This window comes from Rhinichthys klamathensis, unplaced genomic scaffold (genome assembly GCF_029890125.1).
Source record: "Rhinichthys klamathensis goyatoka isolate OS25496 unplaced genomic scaffold, OSU_Roscu_1.1 h1tg000133l_1, whole genome shotgun sequence".
NCBI lineage: Eukaryota > Metazoa > Chordata > Actinopteri > Cypriniformes > Leuciscidae > Rhinichthys > Rhinichthys klamathensis.
The window spans coordinates 3912564-3935108 of record NW_026606668.1 but is presented as its reverse complement, the minus strand read 5'-3'; the positions used below and the strand labels follow the sequence as shown (position 1 = coordinate 3935108).

The following is a 22545-nucleotide window of genomic DNA, read 5'->3' as shown; positions in this document are numbered from 1 at the left end:
GCGATCATAATGGAGCGCTATTAAATATGAAGCAAAAGACCGCGGACTTCAGACACGTCTCAGAATGGCTCAGAAGATAACAACAGACGTATTGTCCTCTTGTAATCTGCTATTGGTGAGTAGCTACCTTGGTGGCTTAAGCTCCTGATTATTGTCGAAAGCCCCTGATCTTTTTGAAGATTCACTCACGTTATAAATGTCAAATAATATAGATTTTAATATAAATTATTGCACTTTGTTTGCCCTAGCCTAGTGGTGATGAACAAGAGAAAATGTTGTTTTTGATGTAAATGCGTTAAACATTTCATCTTTGACCTTTGCGCGGCTCATCTGCTTTTTTTTTGTTTGTTTCTCGCGCAAACGTCATGTCAAGATAAATGTTATTTTAAAACGTTTAAAAATATGTCTCGACACCCCACTCTTTTCCATTTTGCTCGCAAGCACAAACACGTCTGTTCATTTTAATAGTATTCCGCTGCAGAACCACAGTGCCAGCAGTTTCAGACCGGCAGCCACAGAACAGAAGTGAGGGGTGGAGCTTATGCACATAATTTCCTTTTAATAGATATGAGCTATTTTCACATGGATTTTAATATTTCACAACAATAATTTTAAATAAAGTCACTTTGTACATTGAGAACTGTTTTAAAAATTGCCTAATGCCTATTAATCATGTTTAAAGTTAATGGATTCGAACACAATATTTCATTGTTAGTTCAACGATATGCAACTATACAACTTTTTTATTTAAAAATATATATTAATAAATGTATAATTTCCCATTTGACAATTTTTTATGATTTCATTACGAAATTAATATGATTAATGAAAAATGCAAAAAAAGAAAAAACTTATGAGTAGGGATGCACGATATATCGGTCACCGTATCTGTATCGGACGATATATGTTAATTTTTTATGTTATTGTTATCGGCAATAAGAAAAGTTGGCCAATATATTAAAGCCGATAAATTGTGGATTATTTCCTGAGACACTTTAGATGCACACTGTTCGCCATGATGGTTTTGAATTGGTTAAATTATGATTGGAATCACTTCAAAAAGGAAAATATGGTTAAAGGCACAATATGTAGGTTTTTTTTCACCACAAAAGGGCGCAGTTTCCAACAATAACAAAGGCGTAGGTTGATGACGCAGTGATGAGCTGAATGATGGGACTTGCTGTCAAGCTGATGGATCTAATGTTTATGGATGAGTGCAAAAATTCATGTTTTTTAACATTACAGTAGTATGAAGCAGGTCACGATTGCTAAAGAGACAGATATCACACTCGCGAATCCCGCGGATATAAAGGAATAAGGACATTTAATTCTACCGAACTACCCGCAAGTGCTGGATTACTCACACAGGTCAGTTTATTAGACTAATTAAACTTGTGAGGTAACGCAGCGCTGCTTCACTTGGTCTAACGTTACACTATCACACTAAACGGCATTTAAATGTGTGTTGAAAGTTATAATGTTATACTACGGGTTAGTTCGTTTGCTATACGAAACTAGCAGTAAGCTAGATCAACATTAGAATAACATACTGACCATATTCTAACATTTCATCATGTTGAGCTAACGTTATATAACATTGATTTGTTTTATGTACATTTGCTCACCTGTCTAATAAAGCTGTCAAGTCTTGACTAGTGAAGCTCTGTCAAGTCCAAGTTAGTCGTGGACGTGGAGCTCTCGGCATCTCAAAAACGTCACGCCAAAGAACGTATATTGACTATAGTGTATAGTGTAATATATCATATAGTGTATTGTTCTTCTATAGAGCTGGTAAGTCCCGCCCATCCGTAAAACTCCAAGTGGACCTCTAGGTTGAAAAAGCGTCAATGCAAGTGAATGAGAGAAAATAATTATTTTCTGATCCCGTTTGAATTGTGCTATGAATGTGAACAAATGTTGTCTGTGAATTTTTTATATAATTTCTCATGTAACGAGTTTGACAGTATATTGTATGATTCTTTGGCTAGCAGTTGTGGAATAGACATAACGAGAAAGACTACACGTCGCATATGTGACGTCACCGCATAACACATTTTCCCTCCACAAATCACGGTGCGATAATCTAAGGAATTAGATCGAGATGCCTGTGTGTTTTGTACCCAAATGTCACCATTCAAACAAAGGCATGTTTAGCGGGATCCGTGTGCTAGTGGTGGTGACGTATATCAAACGCGTCGAAAGCAGCGAAGAGTTGTATTCAACAAAGTGCTCTCACACAAAGTCTAACCGTATGAAAATTCTACCCGCTAAATTGTAGCATTCTTTACACGAAAATTTATATAAAAAATTCACAGACAACATATGTTCACATTCATTGCAAAATTCAAACGGGATTAGAAAATAATTATTTTCTCTCATTCACTTGCATTGACGATTTTTCAACCTAGAGGTCCAGCGGGGTAAGCGGAAGGGGCGGGACTTACCAGCTCTATACTCTTTGGCCACGCTGATATTGATCCTCATTTTAGTTCTCCTTGTTTGTCCCAAAGTCTGCTTGCCATGGTCTATGTTTGAAAGAAACAAGAACTGCGTGCCGCTAAACGTTACGCACTACGCAGTTGTCCACGTCTGTCGCCATGGTTACGTCATGGCTATGGCAGTATGAACGGAAACCGAGGATAGCGCGGATATTGCGTCATTGACAGGCGACATTTTTTTCCGGGACGGCCACTTATTTAAAATTGGAATTTCTCTGAAATAAAAAATCTTTGGAGACTTTTGGGATATTGTAAGTACACAACTGCAGGAAATATATCACACTGTGCAAGTGATTTTTGGATATTTTATTACAAAATTCTTACATATTGTACCTTTAAGTGCAACATGTGCAGAACAATTAATCCGTGCAAGTTAATACACAGAAAAAAAAAGTTTGTCGTGGTAATCTTTAATCAAAATCTGGAAATTTGCTTCCGCTCTGGAACGGCGTTCCTTCTCTGATGACATAGTTTTATGGCTTGAGTTGAATATCCTTAACCACTCCCCTCCAACCGCCAGTCTGCTATGAGCGAGGGATGGTAAGGAGGTGCGCTAAAGTAAAAACCCCACCCTCTATTCAATATTCTGTTTCACTTGGAAATGCGTCACAACACTGGAGAAAAGTCGATTAAAAAGTATTTGTTCTCATTAGTTTATGCAGTGTGAACTAACAACAAAACATTGTGTTGTATTATCCATTATTATGATTTTTTTTTTAATATTGCTCATTATAGGCTACATCATATCATCTAAGTATTTTGTTAAATATTGTAGATATTGATCCGATAAAAATCCATGTGAAAATAGCTCATATTTAATATTAGAAAATAACGTTTATCTTACAGGCAGCAGAACTCATTTCATAACTCTATTTCTGTCATGACAACTCTCTGACAGATTTGGCATGGTAATGGATATTGGCAATGTTAATGTATTTGGTCTTGGCGGAATAGATCTGCTACACCAGTGTTTCCCAACCCTGCTCCTTGAGGCACACCAACAGTGCACATTTTGGATGTCTCCCTTTTCTGACCCATATATTTCTGGTCTTGGAGTCTCTACTAACAAGCTGATGAGTTGATTCAGGTGTGATCGATTAGGAAGAGTTGGAAAATGTGTAGTGTTGGTGTGCCTCCAGGAACAGGGTTGGGAAACACTGTGCTACACTGCTGCAGCTGCAGAGCAAGTACAGAGACTTGCCTCAGCCAAAACATTCACAGACATGTTGTGGTGAGCATGTAAGACATGGTGCTGCAGCACATGTAACATACATGATATAATCCCTGTAGCAGATCTATACAGGTGGAGCTGGGGAAGATGGAGAGTTTCTTAAGCGCGCTGCATGTAGATGACCAAATGAGTTAAGGACCTATCAGCCTGCGCCATCTAGAGTTTCATGCCAGAACTAAGTAATAAGACACTTCTGTCCTGGGGCTCCTGGTCTAAAACGGCTGGATCTGCGGTTCTGCAGCTGGATACATCGCGTTCATTTACCTCACTGAAGTTTTAAAGCCCTCAATATCTTTTCCGGCCAGTAGTTGGGACTGTCAGCCGGAAGGTTTCAATAAACCGTTATTGATTCAAAGAGCTGATAAGGTAATAATAAAGATGATAACATGTGCTTAATCTGAAGCACTGTTAAACTGTGCACACTTTACAATGTGACCTTGTAAATATAGTTTTACGGTAAAATGGAAAATAAAATAAATAAAATGCAATACATGCAGGACATTGAAGTTAGCACCCCCCTCAGTGAAAACTGTACACGCATGGTCATGAAAAAGTTCATGAAAAATAACATGGGTTTGGAATGAAAAGTTTGAATGGGTATATGATTACTGAATAATAACAGAATTGTCATTTTAGGTGAACTATCCCTTTAAATGTGGAAGTATCAATATACAAAGGTTGCAGACAATTGGGGATTTCTTGTCAAAAGAGAAAATTAAAGGAATTGTTAAAGAAATAGAATTTATTGAAAAATAATGCATCTATTTTCAAATATTATTAATCCTTTTTTTTTTTCTTTTTTTTTGCTAAATGACTGTCTAACCACAACCTGTAAAGAAAAGATAAGTGAAGTTACTGAAAGGCTATCCAAGCCTTTTTATGGAAAGTCTAACAAAATACATAAAATGAATTCACAATATGCAAACATTCATTCATAATCTTATTGCCTGTGCTGAAAGCAGCTCTGGTTGTGTTGCTTCCATTACTGTATATCACAATCGTTCATTTAACTTTTTTATCGTAACAGTTAAATACACTGTAATAATCAGATATATTAGCTACTTACCGTACATCTCACTTTCTGACCGCTCGGCTTCTGTGAAAAAGTAATAATAAGGCCCACCTTTTTTTATTTGATTTGCCATCTCAGTCGTCTTTACATTGAGCACTGTTACACTGCTAATTTATCAACACAGATGTGAGTCAGTTTAAAGTCAGTTATCTAGGTGTTGGCCAATATCTTTGCAGCATCAAATTATTATTAGGTATAGTGCAGTTATTATTAGTAAATTAGTTCACAACTTTTGATACACCTCAGAAAAAGTACAGAGGTCTGGACCTCAAAGGTGGGTACGGCCATGATTGGGATGATGAACATGAACTGTGTTCCTACATCTGTGACCATATCGATGATGAAAATGTTGCTTTGCAGGTTTAGCTACTGTAGAGGCGTATAACGCTAAGGCCAATGAGTGGTTCCACGTCAATCCCATGAACACGCGGCGAAGCAGTGTTGGAGTCGGCGTTGTTGGAGGTTAGTGACGTTAGTTATCTGTATATTAGATGTACATTGCTGTTTTGTTTGGCATTTGGAGGTTAAGAAAAGGGCCTAAACCAGGGGTCTTGAACCTTTTGAAACTAGGGACACATTACATATTGTACAAACTGTATCCAAATTTGTCTGACATGGAATTACAAGTATATTACCATATTAATGTATTTTCACATTTTGTTTTGATGCTGCTTTGTGCTTACATTGTAATGCCAATAAAATAATAATGATATAATAAATTAATTAATAATAATAATAATCATTAATAATGTTCAGAATCATTTACACTACCAACAGCTTTGAGTCAGTAAGATTTTTTTTAAATACTCGTTTAAAAAATTGATAAAAAGTGACAGAAAAATCTTTTACTTAATTGCAAAAAATTATATTTCAAATTAATTATATATATATATATAAAAAAGTTCTTTTAAACTTTATATTCATCGAAGTATCCTGAAAAAAGAAATCACGGTTTCCACAAAAACATTAAGCAGCGCAACGGAAGGATCATGTGACACTGAAGAGGATCATGTGACACTGAAGACTGGACTAATGGCTGCTGAAAATTCAGCTTTGCCATCACAGGAATAAATTTCATTTTAAAATATATTGAAATAAAAAAGTTATTTTAAATAATAAGATTTCACAATATTACCGTTTCACTGTATTTTTGATCAAATAAATGCTTTAGACACTTTCAAAAACATAATAATGTATTACATTACTAATGTTTTATTTAATACATATCATTTTGCATAATACATTTTAATTTGGGATTGATAATGAAACATTTCGCTAAACTTGAAATGCTTGATGTTGTGTTTTTGTGCAACACATATTTATGTCACACATGTCTCAAAAAGTGTGTTTAATATCGAACAGTTGATTTGAACTGATGAAAATGATTTCAAACTGTCTCTTTTTAGGTTTGCTTTATGCAGTCGGAGGGTATGACGGAGCAACACGTCAGTGTTTGAGTACTGTTGAGGCCTATAACCCCAACACCAATGAATGGTCTTACAGAGCAGAGATGGGAACCCGTCGTAGTGGTGCAGGTAACACCCAAACACGCTCCCACGCATATCTTCACAAATGCTGGCAATCAACGTGTATCTGTGTAAACCAGGAATGTTTTTGTTGGACAGGTGTAGGTGTGTTAAAAGGTCTGCTGTATGCAGTAGGAGGGCACGACGGCCCCTTGGTCAGAAAGAGCTGTGAGATGTATGACCCCACCACTAACACATGGAAACAGGTGGCTGATATGAACATGTGCCGCAGGAACGCAGGTGAGTTGGTCAAATACTACATACTTGCTGAACAGCACAACATCAGGGTGTCCGCGGGGTTTTAAAAAGTATTAAAAAGTGATAAATCAAAATTGTCAAATTTAAGGCCATTAAAAGTGTTAAATGTTGTCTCAGAGGTATTATTTTTTCCAAGTTAGGTATTATTTTTTCAGACTATCAGGTGTCCAGGGCACCGTGCCGGATCTCCGGCGTTCGGCCGTGAGGACAAAAAGAAAAAGGGGAACTTGCATGCGTTTTAATATTTTCGAGTCAATTGATTTCACCTACCAATCATATGAGAGGAACGCAGCTCTAACTAACGTTACAAGCCTATCAGAAGCAGAGCAGGGCGGGTCCTGGCAACACAGTGTGAGAGATCCATACGTCACATTAGCGTCGTCGGTGAAAGCATGGAGCGCAAGTTCATGAAGCCTGGGGATGATGTCCTACCCACGGGCGTAATTTCCTATGCGGACAAGGGGGACACTTTCAAATTCGTTTGTTATGATTTTTAACCGCACGCCGTCATTGCCACGGAGGAGCAGGACCGAGCCTGTGTAAAATAGCTCACTGAAAGTTCTAATGCGCAAGGATAGCGGTTGCGACCATAAAAAATCGATTGCGACACAGTCAGTGATGAAACGCCAGAAACAACAACAGGTGACGAATGTCATCATGGATGAAAAAAAAGAAAGGAGATGTGAGTTGGTTGATTCAGGAAATTAGCTCAGGTCAGGATAATTTCAGACTGTTAGCTAAATATTTAATGTAGAACATTACTGTGTAACGTTAGCTACTAAAAAAACATTCGGTGTAACGTTAGGCCTACGTTACCATGAAAACGAGTCCACTTCAAACCGCAATATTTTCTGTCAGCAATGTATGATAAGTGCTGACAGCAACGTTAAAGGTATTGTAGGTAGGATTTTTTTTTAAAACTTTTTGCCAAATTTGTTTAAACTTTCTATATATATCAATGCATAATTAAAATGTAAGTACTCTGGAAAAGAGAGTATAAAAATCGAGTGTCTGTAGTCCTCTCAGGGCTGTAATAAACACAGCTACTTATCTCCATTCACTTCCACCCCCTCCATTCTGGGCTCCTTCCAAAACCACGCCCCCAAAACACATGAACGCGCGATGCCGACAGCTCACAGCTGGAGGACGCGCTTACCAGCGCCGAGCGGAGAGGAGCAGCAGTGCATGTAGTGACATCATGTCAGACTCACGTCACATGTAATAAAATACCTAACTTTATCATTATGAATATAAACAACTAACATGGCTGTTAGTACTCACTATCAAGCTAGCATATCGATACTGGTAAAGTTTAAAATATATTGAGTTTGATTCGTTAACGAGCTAGTAACATAAAGCAAAGCTAAAAACAGGTTGCATTGATACACGTTTTCCCATTACAATCAGTTACACTGTGATGAAGGTGAATTTCGTGCAAGATTCATTATATATACGCCGTGTTTTGCATGTAATTGTGTCTCTTACTAGTCTCTTACCCTCCTCGAGTCAAACGAGTGCGCGCATGTGGGCAGCGCGTGTAGCAGCGGGGGGCAGTGACGGACTGGGGCTAAAAAACAGCCCTGGACTTTCTCCCAAATAGGCCCATCATCCAGCCATTCCCCCCTAGCCACTAGGATGTCCTGATACTATGCCACAATACTGTGACCTATATCAGACAAGGTATTCACAGCAAGTAATATCTCAAAAACAATGATGACAATTGGGGTTTTGTTTATTAATGAAGCCTCAGTCTTCAAATAAAAACAACAAAATGTACAATGCCATTACATCTGCACTGAAAATAAAATACAGAAACCCTAATTACACAAACTTGTAATTATAAAACATATCGTTACTATATACCAGGGGTCTCCAACCTTTTTGTGTGCGAGGGCTAAAGGGATAAAATAATCTATAAGGGCTATACTCAAAAATATTTATTATACATATAACATGGTGGTGTTTTTTTTACCTTACCTTTACCTTTACTTTTAACTTTAACTTTTTTACTTTTCACCATCATATGCGAAATAATAAAATATCTTGATATTCTGGTTCAACAATTCCTGAAAAAATTGTAATATATATATATATTATTCTCTAAAAACCTACTGTAGCATAAACATTTAGTATAAATATTTAATGCAAAATAAATAAATAAACTGCCATAACTTCTAAACAAAAACATTACTGCATTACATTTAATAGCCTACATTTATAGGCCTACATGACTATTAATATAACAGCATTTTTAATATGAATACAGGCACATTTCTGCCAAAAAAAATTGTTTTACTAAGTTACAGTTAATTCATAAGTTGTGGAGTGAAATGTCTTCTAACTGGTTTGTTCTTGGAACAATGTTTCACCTGTTTTTTTGCGTCAAGATGTTGAGAATATCAGCTCTGTTTAATCTGGCTTTTAACTAGCTTAAATCACAGCCATCTGTGGGTTTATAATAGAGATAGAGAATTCTGCACTGAATTGAAATGCTTCTCAGTGGATCGCGCAACTCTGTGTAATAATGTTTGCTTGATCGAGATCAGTCCGCACAGCTGCTTCGGCCGCGATCGCAGTTTTTTTGGGCCGAGCTGATAATGCTCCGCGCTGGCATCCAACTTAAAGGTGCATTGCTGCCACCTACAGTACTGGAGTGTGAAACAGATTAGTGGGGGGAAAAAAACAGGTGATGACTGCGTGTGTGGCGGGTGGTGGGCCGGCCCGCCGGCCGTCCTGAAGTACCGGCCGTTCTGTGATACTCCAGATCACACAGATGGCCAGTCCGCCCCTGGCGGGGGGTGTTGCCATGGTTGCGAGAGAGTGACAGTCACCTAAGGCAATCCATTGTTTCGTCCCGGAAGGAAATAATGAGCTGTGTTTAGTGCAGATTAAACGGTCTAGAGTCACTCGATTTTTATACTCTTTTTATCAGAGTACTTACATTTTAATTATGCATTGATATATATAGAAAGTTTAAACAAATTTGGGAAAAAGTTTTTTAGACCAAAAACGACCTACCCTACCTTTAACTCATGCGATTCATTTTTGTCCAGCTTTGCAATTAATGCAGCAATGCATCCGTTCTTTCTGTCATCCTTTAGCTAGGATTATGATCATGCTCTTATTCACGCAAATGCTTTAATGCGCGACAATGACAATACGCGCTGTCAGTGAATTTCCTCCTGACACACGATGCACAGAAAGACGCGCGCCAGTATCGAGTTCTCTTTCGCGCTTGAACGAACAATAACACACACACATTTAAGCCAAAATGTCCGTTTTGTCGAGTATCCTCACAAGAACCGTGCTAAATGAGTTAAATAAAATCTTAAATGGAAGTAAATAGTAGTGAGAATGTGATGCGTGAGATCCTGTCAGCAGCGGCAGATCTTAAAGTGACAGGAGCCATTAATTCTGTCTGTCAGTAAAGTCAGAGACTATTTATATAGAGACATGCCACTTCCCCAATCCTTAATACAACTATATAGGGAAAACCCGTAACGCCAAAGATGGCGGTTGTATGCACATGCCACGCCCCTCCCGCTGGAAAGCCAATCGTCTGCTTTTAACAGTCAAGCCGGAAAACATTTAAGCCTATCGTCTGGTTCCACCGACGCATGCGCACAGTTGAGGTTTGCGACAGGGGAAAATATGTTACTGTTTGAAAAGGCAGCAGATTTGATGTGTTAGTTGTGTAAATATCAGACATCCCAAGTCTCCCGGAAGTTCCGGGAGTCTCCCGCAGATTGATAGCGGCTCCCTGATGACTGCAAATTAGTTCAAATCTCCCGGAATCTAGAGCGAGCAGTAGCGCGCGCACGACAGAGAGCGAGAGAACCCTTGCGCATGCGCAGTAAAAGTATAACCTGTGGGGAAAAAGGCGTTTTAAACCTTATTTTGGGTCAAAGTCATCACACTTTTTCAGCGATTTTTATCATATTTTATTAGTGTTTGTATACATGCAGTTTTTATGTCCCGGTGACCAGTGAAAGTGCAGTTCTGGGTCTCTGCCCATTCATTTAGATAGGAGCCTGGTCTTGTTAGTCTGAAATAGCTGCCCGGAGGCATTGCCAAGATGGCGGCCGAGTGGCATGACTTGCCTAAAAGGACTTTGGTAAAGTTAACCTAAAGAACAGAGAAAATTACTCACTGCTCTTGACTAAAGAACGCTTGTAGCTTTGATAAGGATTAATCTATATTTCATTTATAATTTATGCAGTGCGGACTGTTTTATGACCATATTCAATTTCTGTATGGCATAGGTAAATATGACATGTATTATGGGTTTAAGAGAGGATTGTTTTAAGTTCACTTAAATTATAAGTTTTTATATTTTTTGAAGCCTAATAAATGTTTAAAATTTGGGGGGAAATCATTTTCATCGAGACATCAGTAGCTATAATATTAGTAATACTGACATCAGTCTCTAAATCTATTCTTTTTTGTATGTTATATATGTCAAAATCTGTGTAAATAATAGAAAGGTCGCTGATTAACACTTGCAATTCAGTGTCGTGATGGTTTTTTTAAAAAATTCTGAAGGTAGTAAAAAAGGTATTAAAAAGTAGTAAATTTAACTTAAGGATTGCTGTATATACCCTGAACATGCATCACTGTGCCAGCTAAAACAAAAACATTTCTAGCTGTGATGTTTTTGGATTAACAGTATGTTTCAATCGTTTTGTGTGTTCTAGGTGTGTGTGCCGTGAATAACCTGCTGTATGTGATTGGTGGTGATGATGGTTCGTGCAACCTGGCTTCAGTGGAGTTCTACAATCCAAACACTGATAAATGGACACTACTGCCCACCTGCATGAGCACAGGACGCAGCTACGCAGGTCATAAAAAGAGACTGTTCAAAATGCCATTCTTAAACAGTTTTTCATTATTATACACAGCCCCCCCCCCCCCCCAAAAAAGTCGCTGTTTGAATTAAAATAGGCACAAAAATCCTTAAAACCTGGGACACACAAAGCCGACTTAAAAGAACCAGCGGCCATGGAAACCGACGTTGTTGTCGCCTCACGTCGGTTGCATTTGGACCAAAAAGCTGCGCTTGAACACAGCACAGACTACAGCCGACTGCAAACTAGCATGTGCGTTCTGCGCCTGCGTGTAAGGAATTAACTGTCTATATCAGCAGGGACCAATAGTCTATATTCGTCATTCAAAAGGATATACACTCACCTAAAGGATTATTAGGAACACCTGTTCAATTTCTCTTTAATGCAATTATCTAATCAACCAATCACATGGCATTTGCTTCAATGCATTTAGGGGTGTGGTCCTGGTCAAGACAATCTCCTGAACTCCAAACTGAATGTCAGAATGGGAAAGAAAGGTGATTTAAGCCATTTTGAGCGTGGCATGGTTGTTGGTGTCAGACGGGCCGGTCTGAGTATTTCACAATCTGCTCAGTTACTGGGATTTTCACGCACCACCATTTCTAGGGTTTACAAAGAATGGTGTGAAAAGGGAAAAACATCCAGTATGCGGCAGTCCTGTGGGCGAAAATGCCTTGTTGGTGCTAGAGGTCAGAGGAGAAAGGGCCGACTGATTCAAGCTGATAGAAGAGCAACTTTGACTGAAATAGCCACTCATTACAACCGAGGTATGCAGCAAAGCATTAGTGAAGTCACAACACGCACAACCTTGAGGCGGATGGGCTACAACAGCAGAAGACCTCACCGGGTACCACTCATCTCCTCTACAAATAGGAAAAAGAGGCTACAATTTGCAAGAGCTCACCAAAATTGGACAGTTGAAGACTGGAAAAATGTCGCCTGGTCTGATGAGTCTCGATTTCTGTTGAGACATTCAGATGGTAGAGTCAGAATGTGGCGTATACAGAATGAGAACATGGATCCATCATGCCTTGTTACCACTGTGCAGGCTGGTGGTGGTGGTGTAATGGTGTGGGGGATGTTTTCTTGGCACACTTTAGGCCCCTTAGTGCCAATTGGGCATCGTTTAAATGCCACGGCCTACCTGAGCATTGTTTCTGACCATGTCCATCCCTTTATGGCCACCATCCTCTGATGGCTACTTCAAGCAGGATAATGCACCATGTCACAAAGCTCGAATCATTTCAAATTGGTTTCTTGAACATGACAATGAGTTCACTGTACTAAAATGGCCCCCACAGTCACCAGATCTCAACCCAATAGAGCATCTTTGGGATGTGGTGGAACGAGAGCTTCGTGCCCTGGATGTGCATCCCACAAATCTCCATCAACTGCAAGATGCTATCCTATCAATATGGGCCAACATTTCTAAAGAATGCTTTTAGCACCTTGTTGAATCAATGCCACGTAGAATTAAGGCAGTTCTGAAGGCGAAAGGGGGTCAAACACAGTATTAGTATGGTGTTCCTAATAATCCTTTAGGTGAGTGTATATATATAACCAAAACAAGGATATACGAGATATACGAAATTAAACAAAGAAGCTCTTGCTTACCTTACCTCTGTTGATAACTTTGTTCATTTTTAGTGGCTCGTGTTGTTATGAATATATTTGCGTTTTTTAATTGCATCAGTCTTCTGTCTGTACCATGTTGACTTCCTCTCTTTCATCACTTTCTCTTGAATGAATGCACTGACTCGTTCACTAAACTGAACATCCAATCAGAGTTCCCAGTCTCACCAACATGCTGAATCGGCCAAACTGCCGCCGACGTGTGGAACACACCGCAACAACTAGCCCGTCAGACAGCCGACCTTCGGCTTGGTGTGTCCCAGCCTTAAGAGTCTATGATTGGATCATTATTGTAGTTAAGTTATATGTTTTCAACAGTTCTAACAGTAAATTGATGGAGTGTGTAGCTTTTCATTTCTTAAACGGCCATGGAGGAAGGCACATAATGGCCATATTCCAAGATGAGAAAGCCAAGATTTATCAGGCTCAAATTGTGAAAGAATGGTTGTGAGGAAGCATGAAGAAGAAGAATTTTTCATCAGAATCATCAGTCCAGACCTTAAATTATGGAAATAAATGTTGTGATGTTGTTTCCATTAAGAGGTGTGTATACATTTTTGGTCAAGATCTTGGATTGACAATGCAAGAGTCAAGCATTCTGTAAAGTCTCCTTCAGCATATTCCAAAGACTTTCAAAGAATTTAACGTCTCGACTCTTTCTTTCACCCATTCTTTCACAATCTGAGCCTGGTGAACATGGCTGTTTAAGAAACGAAAAGCTACACACTCCATCAATTAGGGTTAGAAGAACTGTTGCCAAAAACATGACTTTTAAAAAAAAATTGGCCAGGGAGTGTATGTACACATTTATTCAAACGTTAGTCAGTAATATTTTTCTAAATAAATGAGTATTACTATATAAAATAGTCAGCGAGGATGCATTCATTTAATCAAAAGTGACAGTATAGACATTTATAATTTTACTAAAGATTTATATATTTATATTAATGCTGTTGTTTGGAACTTTCAATTAATTTGGAGAATCCTGAAAAAAAGTATCACTGTTTCCACAACAATATTAAACAGCACAACTGTTTCAATGTTGATAATAAGAAATATTTCTTGAACAGCAAATCGTCATATTAGAATGATAGATGGTGAAAATTCAGCTTTGCCATCACAGGAATAAATTACTTTTTAAAATATATTAGAATAGAAAGCAGTTATTTTAAGTTGTAATATTTCACAATATTTCAGTTTTTACTGTAGATTTAATCAAATCCGTGCAGCAGCCTGGTGAACCTAAGAGACTTCTTTCAAAAACATGAAAAAAACTACACTGACAAAACAGCTGAATATGTTTTAATAGACTTTTTAGAATTGTCTAGCATACTCAGTCATGGGGAAGCCAGTGTTACAGTATAAGAACAGGATCATGCTCTGTTTAATTGAAATTATTTTATGAAATCGGTCAAAAATGAACGGATACCTGAGGCACCCACTAGAGACCAGAAGAGAGCACAGATTGTGGTTCCCATCTAGTGGTTAATTCGAGTATTTGTATGACCTGGTGTTCAAAACAAAAGTCCCAAATGTTTCATCGTTCTGCGTGTAAATTAATTGTGATAGACCCATCATCAGCCAAGCTAATATTTGGCCATTTTGTAATTATCAGTATCAGCCGAATAAAACTATTATTAAATAATCTACAACCATGCATGACAAATATTTTGTTTATATTTTTTGTGAAATTTGATGTTAGATAATATATATATAAAAAATACATTCATAAAAATGAATTGTATTAATATATTAAATAATTTGATATTAATGATTGCTGTATTTTTTTAGAATGACTGTACTGATCCGCTGTCTTTGTGTGTGTGTGTAGGTGTGACCGTCATTGATAAGCCTCTCTAAGCAGCTGTGGAGTTGTTGAACACTGTAGCTGACGCTGACGTACAGCAGAGGATTCGCTCACACTGAAGCTCTTACGATGGCTGAAGCTTCATCCTGGAACTGCTTCACCATGGACATGGCCTGGAGAATACTGCTCTCTCTCTCTCTCTCTCTCTCTCTCTCTCTCTCTCTCTCTCTCTCTCTCTCTCTCTCTCTCTCTCTCTCTCTCTCTCTCTCTCTCTCTCTCTCTCTCACACACACTCATTTAAATACTTAACTACAAGCATTCTCACACTACCTCTTTTTGTCTCTAGCTATACACTTACACACTCTTTATCTCTCTTTTCTTTCTGTTTCTCTTGTTTGAGAGTAGTCAGTGATGAAGTTTATTGCACTTTGAGGAGCCCTGAAGAAGCAGGGACGAAACAAAATGTTGCTAACCTCTGACAAAAGTCTGGTGCAAAAATTTGGCCAGCGCGTCTGTGGCATCATCAAAACTTTCCTGCGTTTGAGCCGAGGGAATGGCCAGAGATTTTTGCTGCTTGATCTCTCGATCTGAAGGAACCCATTGATGGTTTTTGCTTATTCAAATAAAGTTTGAGGGTAAATGTGTCTAGTTTAGGACCAGCACTTTGTTGCCTCTTGGAAGGTTGTTTATGAAGTCACTGGACTTTAAACATCTTCATTATGAAGGTTGGTTGATGATGATGTTGATGATGATGATGATGATGATGATAATTCTTGTTTTATGGTTAGAGCTGAAACTTTTGCTTGCCTATATGCAAGAAGGGTCTCTACTGAAGATGAACAAACTTTTACATTTTGCAATTTGTTTGCCAAACAACATTTGAAGTCTTAAAGTTTGAACCGTCTGTTGTTGTTTTTTCTTTTAATACTTTTTTTCTTGTGGTCCGGTTGTTCGAGAATTGCGATCTTTGACATATTCGAAACGTTAACGAACGCTTCGGCATGCACGATACTGTGGACTGATGCTGGTTGCTTGGGTATTAAACCGCTTTGCATGGTTCTAAATACTGATGTTTGTGTGCCATTCTTAAACTACTGCTGTACTCACTAACCAACGTGACGTGCTCTCTGTACTAGCGGTATTGAACGCTGAAGAAGTATAAAGATACAATTTCTTTCTTTTTTTTCTCTCTCTTTGTTCTTTTTTTTCCTTCTTTGTTTTCTGTAACTTTAATGGTTTTCTATGTTTTGCTCTTGCTGTTTAGTATTTAACTCTTTTTAACTACTGTCACCAAGCCTATTAATGAATATATATACAATTGTGTATTATTAATTATCAGTCAAAAGGAATGTTGTGTTCTTGAAGTTTCATAACTTGTTTTATATCATTAATAATAAACATGCTTCTAGTAAAAACACCTAACATTATGATTTTTTTTTGTGTGTGTGTAAGTTCACATGAAGCACAAGACAATTTAATGTTAGCCTACTGAATATTTCCAATGTGAAATTAACTTATACTTGTGAACTTTCGTTTACTGTAAATATATACTGTTAAATAATGCATGTATTTGGTAACACTCCATCAATAAAATAAATCACTTAATACAGGGGTTTTCAAACTGGGGTTCGGGGACACTCAGGTGGCCATAAAGGCAGTTCAGAGAAAGTGAAAATAAATAACAATAATCAGAATAAAAAAAATATATATATATATATATATATTTTTAAAAATTATATACAAATAAATAAATGATTAAAATAAGTTTAAAAAAAGTAAATGCAATAACTACATACTAACTAAATATTGTCCAATATTAAGGTATATTTATAATATTAATTTTTCACTAGTTGATGGATACAAATAAAAATGTTTGATATTAAAAATAAAAAAATATATAAAAATAAGTAAATTAGTAAATAAATAAAAGCAAAATGTAGTAAATAAATACAGTAACAGTTCTATAACAGTGCAGTAGGCTACTAGAAACAATTTTTAGGATGGGGTCCATCGCACGAGGGTGATCATATTCGGGGGTCCGAGCTATCGGCTGACCGAAAAAAAGACTTTTTTTTTATTTTTTTATTTATTTTATTATTGAACAAACATAACAGCAAATACATAGTTACATCTCAAAACAGAATTAAACAACAATAATATAAAATAAACTTCCTCATTGCCAGGAGGTGTAGTTCAGTCAGCGCGTCAGCGCAGGTTATGAAAGACAATCGCGGGTTTTCATTGGCTGCAGCTGCGGAAACTCAAGGTCTCACTATCGTCAGTTCATTCCCTCAACCAATCAGGCCACCGCCCCTGCCCGTATACGTCAGTATCCCTCTTGTCACAGCCAATCAGCGGCCAGCCTCTGCCCGCACACACCGTCTCCTCTTTTCTCGGCCAATGGTTCTATGTAAAGTTCTATTACATTAAAAGCGACCCTTACTGCCAGCGCAGGTAGAAGGAGAGCTTCTCACAGGTGAGTCAACCACACGTCCGTGCTGAAATCTACACTCTTATAATAGGATATTTGTTGTAATGTTCTTTAAGAAATTTTAGAAATATTTGCGCTCTTTCATCTGCCCTGGTTCGAGTTACAGCAGCAGAATGATGGAAACACGCGTTTAACATGTAAATAATGTAATGTAAACAAGCTAAATATTACCGTTGGACTACATAGGTGCATTTGTTGATTAGGAAATTGTTTCAAAAGATAGTTGCCTTTGAGAAAATAAAATGTTTAGGGGTTATGATTGTTATTGTGATTTAACAGACATGCACGTGCAGTAATATGACCAAAATACCTAATAGTGTCTCTTGTAATCTTTACATTTGTGTATTTATGATTATTTATTGTTATGCAACCAGACCAGCTTATTTTGTCTATTCTGGCTACCAAAATATGATCATGCATATTTGATAATTGAAATATAAAATGAAATCTCACCGTTAAAATGTGTTAATTTAAAATTTCTATTTTATTTGTCACCACAAATGTGTAAAATTTAGAGGTATATAAATTAGTTTAATTTGGAAAGCTTGCATAACTTCAATGAATAATGGGTTCATCATTACACCCAAGCAACATCTGGGTGTAACCAGTGATCAAACAAAGTTGAATTCAGCTGTAACATACATTAATAGTTTGGTGTAACCCTGTACTGACATGAAGCATATGATTTTTCCATATGAACTACCTGTATTTCAGGCAAGCCTCACTCTGAGATTGATAACTGAGTGTCAATAATCTTTATTCATGTCATGTGTTAATACAGTTACTCATTTGGAGAGTCCCACTGACTCGCTGCCATGGAGGTGAACGGCACAGCCAACATTCTGTCTTCTGCATATCTGGCGGTGGAATATGTGGATTCATTTCTTCCAGAAAATCCGCTGCAGGAACCTCTGGAGCACGCGTGGAACCACATGCTCCAGAACTACAGCAAATTCCAGATCGCCACCTGGGGCTCGCTCATCGTCCATGAACTCATCTATTTCCTGTTCTGTCTGCCTGGATTTATCTTTCAGTTCTTCCCTTTCATGCAGAAGTACAAAATCCAACAGGTACGTGCAATCAAAGGATTTATTATTTTAAATTTAACATTTCTATATTTTTTTCTTGCTAAAAATGTTGTTTTTATTAACTTTTCATATGTTTTTGTTGTTGTGCTTGCAGGATAAACCAGAGACATGGGAGAAACAGTGGAAGTGCTTTAAAATGCTGCTGTTTAATCACTTCTGTATCCAGCTACCGCTCATCTGTGGAACATTTTACTTTACTGAGTTCTTCAGCATCCCTTATGACTGGGACTCCATGCCTCGCTGGTGAGAACAGCTCTCTCACTTTAAAAAGTGATTCATATATGAAGAATTCTGTGATAATAGGTCTATGAAGTAACAGTCAAAGTCCTGAGGTTGTTCTGCAGCTTTACTGAAATCTTTTTTTGAAGAAAGTGGGCCTTGTTTTCATTTTTATAATCTCTCTCACCATCTCAGGCCTTCTATATTGGCCCAGTGTTTTGGTTGTGCAGTAATTGAGGACACGTGGCATTACTTCCTCCACCGAGCCCTACATCATCGCAGAATCTACAAGTACATTCATAAAGTCCATCATGACTTCACTGTAAGTTACTCGCATTCTCACAAATACACACACAAAGTGCAGATGAAGGGAAACTATAAGACAGCCAAGATAGGCATGTAGAAGTAGTTTAATTTAAACTTTTTGGTGAATTCCTACTATTACATGTTCTTTTCTTTTAGTTTTACATTGTATTATAATTAATATTTTCAATATATATATATATTATACAGTATATATATATATTTGCTAAAGGCCCGTTTACACGATAACTATAACACTAATGATAATAGTATAGTTCTAAAAATCGTTCTAAATATAAAAGAGAGTCCACACCACATATATAAAATTAACAGCACAGAAAAACAATATTGTTAGAATAACTTTCACAAGGATTTAGGTAACACTTTCAACATTCTGTTGACTAAGTAACTATGCAACTACATGTCAACTAACGCTCATTAGAGTATAAGTAGACTGTCTGCTTAATATTTGCTAACTCTTTATTGTGGTTCTCCCCAAAAGACATTCTAATGGCTATAAGCAACTTTCCAAGTACATGTCAACTTATTCTAACCCTACCAGTCTACTAATACTCTACTAACAGAGTTAGTAGACATGTAGGTGTACCGTTACTTATAGTCAACAGAATCTGTTTAAGGGACCATCAAAATAAAGTGAAACAAGGATTTTTTTCCCAGATGATTAACGATAGAAACATTGACAGTCAATCAGAATCTATCCTGCTTTAAAGAGCTCGAGCATGCATCACATGCCTATAAACACAACCTTTTTTTTATCCATCAGCGTGGATGCTAATATAGTTACCGTTATTTTTATAGCTATAGTTCTTGTTGTGAACGAGCCTTAACTCTTAATTTTTATTTCCTTTTTTTCTTAATAATGATAGTTGATCTACCATCTTTTTTTATTGTGTGTGTTAGGCTCCATTTGGCATGCAGGCAGAATATGCCCACCCTGCTGAGACTTTGATTCTGGGTGCTGGATTCTTCATTGGCATCATGGTCTTCTGCAATCACATGATTTTGCTCTGGGCCTGGGTCACTTTCCGGCTGCTTGAAACCATTGATGTTCACAGGTGAGCTCAGGACACACAACACAATTGAATGTGGACGTGCCATGGTCTGGATCAGTACATTTGGTAATGTCAACACTGTGATGCTGATAATAACTTATTGCAACGCTATATTACAAATGTATTCATTTGATACACTACTACTATGTCTAGAAGTATGTGGACACCGCCTTCTAATTTACAAGTTTGGCTATAACAGTAATTCTAGGATTTTTATATGATTAAACTATATTATGTGTGGAAATATGTCCTGGTAAAAAAATATTTTATAATACTTTTTTGATCATGTCATTTATCTTTAGAGTATGTATGTGTTTTGTTCTTTGACGTTCCTTCTTTTGCCCTCTCTTTAGTGGTTACGACATTCCTCTGAACCCCCTGCATTTGATTCCATTCTATGCTGGAGCTCGTTTCCATGACTTCCACCACATGAATTTTGTTGGCAACTATGGATCTACATTCACCTGGTGGGACAGACTTTTCAACACCGATTCCCAGTTTAACAAACATTACACACATCATAAAGCTGTGAAGAGCGACTGATTGACAGAGATTTCTCTCACATACACTGATGCTTCATCATCATCTAGAATTATCTATCTCTCATGGACTCTTATGTGGGATTTGGTTGGTCTGATGCTTTTGCATTGCCTCCCCCTGCACACACTCACTGTAAAGTATTTAAAATTGGACTGAATGGATTCAAATCAATGTCAGCTTCTTACAGCAATGTGCCTTTGAAAAGGGAAAACACCCCCTCACAAACATCATTAAACCAACCGATCACAATACTCCCAACGGACTGGTTGTTAGGAATGAAAGGATGTCAGCCTGTGTTCTGTGCTCTCAATTATTATAAACATTCATCTGTCTTAAGTAATGAAAACATCATTCATCAAAAGCACTTTACTTTCACCTTAACAATGACACAATATTTTAAAATCTTATTTTTGTAATGGCTTTTTTTGCTTTGTTGCCTTTCCTGATTTTTTTGCAAAATTCCTGTAAAGATTTTATAACTTTCAGCAGTGACCATCCATAGCATATAAATATGGCTTGGAATGGATTTGGGGGGGAAAGAGATAATTGAGGTGTTTGCTTGTTAATTTGAAGGCAACTTAATAAAAACAACGTAACAGAAACGCTGACTCTGTGGTTGCGCTCTAGTAGAAGAACAGTGAGAGCTCTCAAACACTATCCCTATGTGTGTTTTCATCACAATTTTACAATCCCCATCACTGATCATCGTACAAGTCAAATGTCATATTACAGTATGAAAAGTGCCATATGGGGTGGGTACACTAACCTAACCCTAACCCACAACAAAATATGCATATTATTACAATATAAATGTGTTGTGTCATGTGAGGAGCTAGACAGTCCGGGATATACATACTGTAATGTGTAGTGCCATATGTGGTGGGTAGACAGTTTCAAAACAGAATATACTACATATGTAAAGTATTATATGAGGTAGACAGACAGTCGCAGATACATATTACAGTATGTAAGGTGTCATATAGAGTTGGTAGATGATCTCTTTATCCTTAATGTACACAAGTCCACAGAGGTAGAGTAATGAAGTACAAATACTTCATAACTGTAATTGAGTAAATTTTTTGAAAATTTCTGCTTTACTTGTATATTATTTTTATTGAAAATTAATAGTTTTACTTTTAAAACTTTCTCCACATTTTAATGACATTTGCCACTGCACAGCAAAAATAAATAAATAACAGCACAAAAAGCTGTTCTAGAAAAGATTTTCTATTGAATTTTTCGATCAATTCGGTTCCTTTGAATCTCTCCTTTTTGTGAGGTATTTCGAACAAAATCTGTTTCATTATGTAGTTGCAGCTTGTATGTATGTTAGTTAATATTTCTTTGTTCTGCGTTTGTGTGATGCCAAAGACAAATTAATCGATTCGGTTCTTCTGAATCTGCCAACTCGAGTCGCAAGGAGTCCTGAAGGATTTATTTCGCAAATCACGAATCTGAATCTCGAGAAGCAGACCAAACTAGTTAATGGGTCATTCACACAGAATATGTGTTTAAAAACATGGGAGGCAGGGTAGTGAGACGCATTTTTTAAAGTAAAATTTAATTTAAAGTCGCCATGTCATGCTCGAGACTGCAAGTAGACCTCGTGAAGCTGGAAGTAAAGTAGGGCACTGCCACCGCTTGAAAGGTTGGTTGGTTGGTGGGCAGCAGGGGGCGCGCTATTGTAACCAAATGTTTTCATTACTGTTTACAAAAATGTACCACACCTCCACTCTTCACACTTAACATTACACATGCAACAAAGTAACAAAAAGTACCATGGACTTACCACGAGTACCATGTAAATATCCAGTAGCCTATCATGTTATAGGCTATGTAGACTACTATGCATGTTATTACCATCTGGTAGGTTACATGCACTATGGGACTACGACAGTAGCCTACCTTTTTTTGTAAGGGTATTAAAAATGTAGCTCCCTTCATTATATAATTGCAGCTCATA

General features: G+C 37.4%; 2 protein-coding genes and 1 long non-coding RNA gene across 3 annotated transcripts in view; 2 read left to right on the top strand and 1 right to left on the bottom strand.

Annotated features, from left to right (window-relative positions):
- The window catches only part of klhl2 (kelch-like family member 2), a 32758-nt gene extending 16468 nt beyond the window's left edge, over nt 1-16290 (top strand). Inside the window, exons 11-15 of the mRNA XM_056256908.1 lie at nt 5162-5263; nt 6208-6336; nt 6427-6567; nt 11280-11423; nt 14893-16290. Of these exons, the coding sequence (XP_056112883.1) occupies nt 5162-5263; nt 6208-6336; nt 6427-6567; nt 11280-11423; nt 14893-14921 (545 nt within the window). The 3' untranslated portion in view covers nt 14922-16290. The remainder of the gene's footprint in view (nt 1-5161; nt 5264-6207; nt 6337-6426; nt 6568-11279; nt 11424-14892) is intronic.
- Nucleotides 16291-17211: 921 nt separating this feature from the next.
- Nucleotides 17212-20989, top strand: msmo1 (methylsterol monooxygenase 1). Its single transcript, XM_056256911.1, has 6 exons — nt 17212-17344; nt 18141-18429; nt 18542-18690; nt 18862-18988; nt 19891-20045; nt 20396-20989. Exons 2-6 carry the CDS (start codon nt 18175-18177, stop codon nt 20583-20585), a joined length of 876 nt encoding a protein of 291 aa, XP_056112886.1. The 5' UTR covers nt 17212-17344; nt 18141-18174; the 3' UTR covers nt 20586-20989.
- On the bottom strand, nt 20666-21343 carry LOC130089541 (uncharacterized). The gene is made up of 2 exons (XR_008807585.1): nt 21238-21343; nt 20666-21190 (listed from the first exon to the last, which is right to left on the bottom strand). It is a non-coding gene; the product is annotated as an uncharacterized LOC130089541 (long non-coding RNA).
- Nucleotides 21344-22545: the final 1202 nt, after the last annotated feature.

Bases quoted from the DNA above. Each gene is read 5' to 3' on its own strand.
- msmo1 (XM_056256911.1), top strand. From the start codon at position 18,175: ATGGAGGTGAACGGCACAGCCAACATTCTGTCTTCTGCATATCTGGCG. The intron at 18,989-19,890 runs GTAAGTTACTCG...TGTGTGTGTTAG, and splicing joins AAGTCCATCATGACTTCACT to GCTCCATTTGGCATGCAGGC. The intron at 20,046-20,395 runs GTGAGCTCAGGA...CCCTCTCTTTAG, and splicing joins GAAACCATTGATGTTCACAG to TGGTTACGACATTCCTCTGA.